The 7,825-nt window shown below is 41.8% G+C and overlaps 1 protein-coding gene across 1 annotated transcript; it reads left to right on the top strand.

Moving 5' to 3' along the window:
* Window positions 1-641: 641 nt before the first annotated feature.
* On the top strand, window positions 642-953 carry LOC142182288 (uncharacterized). The gene has a single exon (XM_075256496.1). The coding sequence runs from the start codon at window positions 642-644 to the stop codon at window positions 951-953; it is 312 nt and encodes a 103-aa protein (XP_075112597.1).
* Window positions 954-7,825: the final 6,872 nt, after the last annotated feature.

Genomic DNA, 7,825 nt, shown 5'->3' with positions numbered 1-7,825 from the left:
ATAGAATTAAATAGAGCAAGTTCTTGAACCCGGGCCTCGGGGAATGGATTAGCAATTGGGATAGACATATACCCAATTGCCTTGCTTGGTTGAAATATAGGAATTATAAATGTATTCTTGTTAATCTTAATTCCATATACATATAGGCATTGAGTTAACTTGAATAGGCAAGTAAGAACTCGAGAGATTCTTATGAGTAACATTAACCCTGTCAATCAACAATCCAGATAAATCGATTAGTAATTTTAAGCCAAGAACATAACACGATTGTTAACTAGCCTGTGACCCTGGAATATCCTCTCCTACTGTTTGTTACTCGAAATTGTTATTTGTTTGGTTAATTGCTCTAGTTAGATTATTGCTTGGTAGTTTAGGTAGTAAAACAATTACATCTCTATTTTGTAAAAAACCTCTTGGATAGACAAATTAATTGAGTTTGAATTAGTCAATAGTTAATCATAAGTCTTCGTGGGAACGATACTCTACTCACTACTCTATTACTTGACGATCACGTGCACTTGCGTGAGTGTTTTTGGTCGCAACACTTTGCAAAGACATTATGTGATTTGGGAGCTAGTATAAATTTGATGCCTCTGGCTGTATACACCAAACTGGGCATTGGCAGAGCCAGACCGACTTCGATGCTGCTGCAGCTGGCTGACCGCACGGTAAAAAGGCCTACTGGGATTCTTGATGATGTGTTGGTGCAAGTGGGGAAGTTCGTGTTCCCTGCAAACTTTGCTATTTTGGATTGTCAGGTAGATGAGGAGATACCTATCATTTTAAGTAGGCCATTTTTGGCTACTAGGAGAGCATTGATCGATTGTGAGACTGGGGAATTAAAAATGAGATTGAACGATGAAGAAGTCATATTCAATGTTCAAAAATCTATGAGGAGACCCAGTGAATATGCTAATTGCTCTCTAGTGGAGGCAGTGGATATGATTCTGTAAGAAGATGATGTGACCCTGACTGCTAAAGATCCATTGGAGGCATGTCTGACAAATTTAGAAGAGATGGATGGTGAAGGGTTAGCTGAGTGGGTCATGGCACTTGAAGGCCAAGGATTCTGGAAAAGGGACCCTCAGTTCGAGTCCTTTGAGTTAGAAAAAAAGGCTATACCTCCAGCAAAGCCATCAGTAGAGGAACCACCCAAGCTGGAGCTGAAGCTGCTCCCAGCTCACCTCAGGTATGTTTTCTTAGGCCCTGATTCTACTTTGCCTGTTATTATATCATCCGGTTTGCTAGATGTGCAGATAGAACAACTCTTACACGTACTGCAGGAAAGTAAGACTGCTATTAGCTGGACCATGGCAGACATAAAAAGGGTATCAGCCCAGCCTTCTGTATACACAAGATTCTCTTAGAAGAAGGGCACAAACCTTCCAAAGAACATCAACGAAGGTTGAACCCGGACATGAAAGATGTAGTAAAGAAGGAAGTGATCAAATGGTTAGATGCGGGAATCATCTTCCCCATCTCTGATAGCAATTGGGTCAGCCCTGTCCAATGTGTGCCGAAAAAGGGGGGAATGACTGTTGTGCAAAATAAGAACAATGAGTTGATCTCAACTCGCACAGTCACGGGATGGCGGATTTGCATGGATTACCGAAAATTGAATACAACCACCCGGAAGGACCATTTCCCCTTGCCTTTCAGTGACCAAATGTTGGATAGGCTAGCTGGGCGATCGCACTTCTGTTTCTTAGATGGATATTCGGGGTACAATCAGATATCAATAGCCCCCGAAGATAGAGAGAAAACATCCTTCACTTGTCCTTATGGAATCTTCGCCTTTCGGAGAATGCTTTTTGGGCTTTGCAATGCACCAGCAACATTTCAACGGTGCATGTTAGCCATTTTCACAGACATGGTGGATGATATTATGGAGGTCTTTATGGATGATTTCTCTGTGGTGGGAGATTCATTCGAGGACTGTCTTCACAACTTAAGAAGAGTGCTCAAAAGATATGTGGAGACAAATTTAATGTTGAACTGGGAGAAGTGCCATTTTATGGTACAAGAAGGGATAGTCCTGGGACATCGAGTGTCTAGTAAAGGAATTGAGGTCGACCATGCTAAGGTTAACGTGATTGAAAAACTATCACCGCCTACTTCAGTCAAGGCGGTGAGAAGTTTCCTTGGGCACGCCGGGTTCTACAGGCGATTCATAAAAGATTTCTCCAAAATTGCTAACCTATTATGCAAACTCCTTGAAAAAGATCACCCCTTTATGTTTTTTAATGATTGCAGGTTAGCATTTGAGGAGCTGAAGAAGATATTGGTGACTGCACCCATCATTGTTGCACCCAACTGGGAGCAACCATTTGAGCTCATGTGTAACGCAAGTAACTATGCCATAGGAGCAGTCTTGGGGCAGCGAAAGGGTAAACTGATGCACCCGATTTATTATGCAAGCAGAACGTTAAGCGGTGCACAACTCAATTACACTGTGACAGAAAAAGAGATGTTGGCTGTTGTTTTTGCATTCGATAAATTCAGGTCATACTTGATTGGCTCGAAAGTTATTGTTTACACTGACCATGCAACAATTAGGTACCTAATAGAAAAGAAGGAGTCAAAGCCACGCTTGATTCGCTGGGTTCTTCTGTTATAAGAATTCGATCTGAAAATACGTGACCGAAAAGGGAAAGAGAACCAAGTAGCTGACCACCTCTCAAGGTTGGAAGGAGCTGAAAAGAAGGTAGAGGTTGAGGGTATAACAGAGACATTCTCGGATGAACAGTTACTGGCAATGACAATGGAGGAGGCACCATGGTATGCTGATATTGCTAATTATTTAGCAAGTGGTATTATACCTTATGAACTCTCCTCAATTCAAAAGAAAAAGTTCTTTCGTGATTGTCGGTATTATTATTGGGATGAACCTATATTGTTTAAAATATGTGTAGATAACATGATCCGGCGGTGTATCCCCGAGAAAGATCAACATTCTATTTTGCAGGCTTGCCATGCTTCACCATATGGTGGACACTTTGGAGGAATTCAGACAGCAGCTAAGGTGTTGGAGTCAGGCTTGTACTGGCCTACTCTGTTCAAGGATGCCCATGCTTGGGTTAAAAGCTGCGATGATTGCCAAAGGACTGGCAACATATATCGTATACACGAGATGCCATGACCACAATTCAAGAGGTGGAGATTTTTGACATGTGGGGGATTGACTTCATGGGGCCATTCGTCAGCTCGTATGATAACAAGTACATATTGGTAGCAGTTAACTATGTCTCCAAGTGGGTCGAAGCGGTGGCTGTCCCAACCAATGACGCTAAAAGGGTACTAGGTTTTCTGAAGAAGAACATTTTCACACGTTTTGGTACCCAAGAGCTATATTCAGTGATGGCGGAACCCATTTCTGCAATAGAGCATTCGCATGGCTGTTGGATAAATATGGAGTTCGTCATAAAGTAACCACCCTGTACCATCCATAATCGAGCGGGCAAGTTGAAGTGTCCAACATGGAGATTAAAAGTGTCCTCACAAAATAGTGAATGCAACAAGGACTGACTGGGCAAAGAAATTGGATGATGCATTGTGGGCGTACCGCACAGCCTTAAAAACTCCAATTGGTATGTCACCGTACAAGTTGGTATTTGGTAAGGTATGCCACCTCCCAGTTGAGCTAGAGCATAAAGCACTTTGGGCATTGCGGCAGTTAAACTTAGACATGGAGACAACAAGTACTAACAGAATCACTGGGTTACATGAGCTAGAGGAATTCAGGTTCCAGGCCTTTGAGAGTGCTAGATTATACAAAGAAAGGATGAAATTAATGCATGATAAGCACATCTTGGATTGAAACTTCAAACCCGAAAATCTAGTGTTGTTATACAACTCGAGATTGAGATTGTTCCCAGGTAAGTTAAAGTCCCGATGGTCAGGACCCTTCAGAGTGGTGCAATTGTTCTTAAGTGGAGCTGTAGAGATTGAATCAGAAGATGTGACAAACAAGTTCACAGTAAATGGGCAAAGGTTGAAACATTACCTTGGAATGGCTGAAGAAAAAAGGGATAGAGTGGTAATCACTTTGGAAGAGCCCCAGTACGCGGATGAGGAATGATGATCAAATGCTTGCGTCATGCCGTGACGCTAAATCAGGCGCTGCGTGGGAGGCAACCCACGAGTGTGTTGTTAGTGTGTTCATGTAACTTCATATATATATATATATATATGAAAACAACGCTAGCACCGCGACCACGGTGAACCGCGGTAAATCACGGTGGAAGGCTAACATTATGCCTCAGATTCTTCACCTCACCGCGACTACGGTGGATCGCGGTAAACCGCGGTGAAGCGTGAACTTTCTACCTCGAATTTTTAAACCCATCGCGGTTGCAGTGGACCACGGTGGGTCCCAGGTAATTTTAATTTTTTTTATTTGTTCCGTTTTTCTTATTTCTTTTCCTCCTCTTTTAATTTTACAACCCAAACTCCCTCCTCTTAAACCCAACACACCCGTTTTCCTCCCCCATATTTCCAATTTCTCTCTCTCTCTAAACCCTAACCCCTCAAATACTCTCTTCTTCTTCTTCTTCGCTCATACTAACATCTCCCACCTCCATTCCTCTCCCCATTCTTCAACTACGGTATGTTCCCCACCTCTTCTTTCTCTTTTCTTTAGTATTGTGTTGTAGTTTATGTAATTTTATATTGTGTTGGGATGTAATTGTTGGTATACTCTTTTTCTTCTTGTTTTTGCTTTTAAATTTCATTTTTGAGTTTGATTGGTGAAGGGGCTGTGCATTGCATGTTTAAACGGTGTTATTGGTGGGTGATTGAATAAAGTAAGTGTGGGGTGTGTTGGTGTGGTAGTATACTTGATTGGTGAGGAACTTTGATGTACCCATGAGGGCTATATATGTCTGGATAGTGCCCTGCTCACAAGGTGTTTGGGAAATTGACCCAATGGAGATATAAGGAGCTATTGTGACATGGTTATGGTGAAGTCTGAGTAACCATCCATAGTCATATATTTTGCGCACTTACTAATAGGCGTTTCATTGTATGACAGGTACAATGAGTTCTTCCAGGAAGCGACGAAACACTGGCCCCTCCACTAGTGGATCGGGAGGCTCCTCACGAGCTAGGAGCCAAGCCAGTGCACCTCAGTTCGATAGCCCTTGGTTTGTATCCAGAGCAGCGGAGGATAGGTACAACCAGAAAGAAGCTAAGAAGTTACAACCTGAGGTGCACATTGATCGAACAACTTTGGAGATGGAATGCCCCAATATGTTTAATTTTGCTGAGGCGGTGTCAGCTAAACATCTTCTTCGATGTACCAGATGAGGCTAATGTTCAACTAGTAAGGGAGTTTTATGTGAACTTGCCAGAATATGAGAATGGGGTTGTGATGGTGCGCAATACCCCGGTAAATGCATCCCTTGACACCATCCGCAGGGTATACAGGCTGCCTGTGTTTCGGGGTGAATTTGATCCTTATCGTACTTTTAGCGGAACACGGGCCTTATGGGGCACTCTTCTTGATACTATCTGTGTGCCGGACGGAGAACACCTATGGATCAAGCACAGGATTACTCTCAACTCCCACTGTCTGAATTGGGAGGCTAAGTGTTGGCTCACCATTGTCAACAATCGATTGTTGCCATCCAGCAACACGACAGATGTTAATCTACCACGGGCATCCACAATCCACTGTTTCATGTTTCACAGTGATTTTGATGTGGCCCGGCTCATCTATGAAGAGATGTTCATTAGATCACCTGAGCTAACCAAGGGCCACTACTTCCCTTCGCTGATCACCCGGTTGTTTCGTATTGCTCGAGTCCCTGAAGACCCTGGGGTTGATGGGAGATTTCCACTAAAAGCCCCGTTCCGGGCGAGAAAAATTGGAATTAGACGAGAGCCGATGGTGAATGTTGATGACTCTAATGATGATTCAACTGATGATGATGATGATGATGATGAGGTAGCTGAGGTTCCCCCTCCTTCGAGAGCTGATGTGGCAAGCCCATCACAGCCACGCCGGAGCACCCGTATGACAGCTTTGGAGCAGGATATGGCTGGGTTGCATACCTCAGTCACTGATTTGGGTGTCCTTATTGATGTGGTGGCTGAGAGGCAAGTGAAATCGGAGAAGAAATTCTTGGGCTGGTTGAGAGCGCTAGGATGTGCGTGCAACGTGAACCCAAACACTATCTCCGATCAGGAGTGAGCCTTCAGGGAAGTTCCTTAACCTCATTGTTCTTTAAATTTTAAACCATGGGGACATATCTTCATTTTAAGTGTGGGGTGGGGATACTTCATTGTATGTTTATAATTGTAATAATTGACTGTTTAATTTTGCTTGTTTTGTCTTGCCTTGATTGTTTTGATGTAGAGTAATAGTTCATTAGGAAAGCTAAAATAGTAAGTGACTTGTCCCGATGACAGATCTCTTTCGGCGAGGTTCTCGAGGGACTAAGTTGAGAAAAAAATAAAATAAAATTGGAATATGGAGACTCTTCCTGATGATGGATCCTTTAGACAATTTTCTTGAGGGAAGTAGTCTAGAGAAAAGACCAAAAAGATTTTTTATTTTATTTTTAGGTAGTGTAGTAACTCTCCCTTGGTTTTTCTTTGGGCCACAGTTCTTTTCCAAGGGTTTAGCTTGAACTGGGTATAGGTAATTTTTGTTTTTGTTCTTTTTAGTTTTAGGTTAGGATTAATGGGCTACGAGCGGAAATCGATTTTTTACACCTGAACACAATAGACACTAGAGTCTAACACCTAGCTTCATTGGTTAAATCCTGTTAGAGTGCCTTAAAATTGTACGTTTGTATATAACTTGAACATTCAAAAGAGAATGTCTTGATAAACCAATCCGGAGTGAGTCATGTGCCATATGTGTGTGAGTTTTACTGTGTTCCATGTTTCATATTTGATGCCTAGAACTAGCCCTGTGTGTTTGCAAAGCGAAATAGTAGTTTCTTTCAGTTTTAGAAGTGATATAGGCATTTCTTTGTTGAGCCAGATATATAAAGTAAACCCACCTGAATGCAATACATCGTAGTTAATCCCGTTGAGCCTATAAGCCTATTTCTTTTGCAACCACATTGCGAACCTTACCCAATTGTTTGAATAGCTTGCCGTTTGAACCCTTTTACCTCCTAATAAGCACTTGAACGGTAATGGAAATATGCAAAAGTAAAAGTGTGGGGTGGTGGTTTGGTTTTTGAGTGGAACCATTGAGATAGAGAAAATGTGTGAAATTTGAAGCATAAAAGAAAAAGCACCACGAAATGGTTGATAAATGGTCATAAACAATTATAATATGGATCATAAACAATTATAATGGTTGATAAATGGTGGCTTGTACAAATTGCACCTAATGGATGGGGATGTTTTATCTAATAAGGTGGAGTGTTTGGTTGGCACAACTATGATCTGTAAGTTTAATGTAATTGTATTAAAAGTGCTTAGGGAGGTTAGTCACTATATCTAAATATATCCTACCCGTCCCTTAGCTTACATTACAACCAAGTAAAGTCCTATTGATTTTAGACTGAATGGGCTCAATTAGTAAAGTATTACACTACGGGCAAGCCTATGGTGCATCTTTGTGGCATGTGAACGTTCTTTCTGAGAGTGAGCGAATTTTGTCTATCTTAGTTCCTACTTGTTCTAATTATCGTTATATGTGGAACTACTCTCTTGTGTGATGTGAGGGCATGTGATCCACAAAGGAAAGGTAAGTCTTGACTCTTGTATAGAGTAGTTTGAGTAAGTATAAATGTTGCATGGTACAAAAGGTTTGATTCTTGAGGTAAAGGTTGTTCACTACTAGGTGCAAATTTTTGTAAAATGTTCA

This window comes from Nicotiana tabacum, chromosome 6, assembly GCF_000715075.1.
Source record: "Nicotiana tabacum cultivar K326 chromosome 6, ASM71507v2, whole genome shotgun sequence".
NCBI lineage: Eukaryota > Viridiplantae > Streptophyta > Magnoliopsida > Solanales > Solanaceae > Nicotiana > Nicotiana tabacum.
Note: the sequence above shows the minus strand (reverse complement) of the source record. Positions and strands in the feature narration are given on the sequence as shown.

Bases quoted from the DNA above. Each gene is read 5' to 3' on its own strand.
- LOC142182288 (XM_075256496.1), top strand. From the start codon at position 642: ATGCTGCTGCAGCTGGCTGACCGCACGGTAAAAAGGCCTACTGGGATT.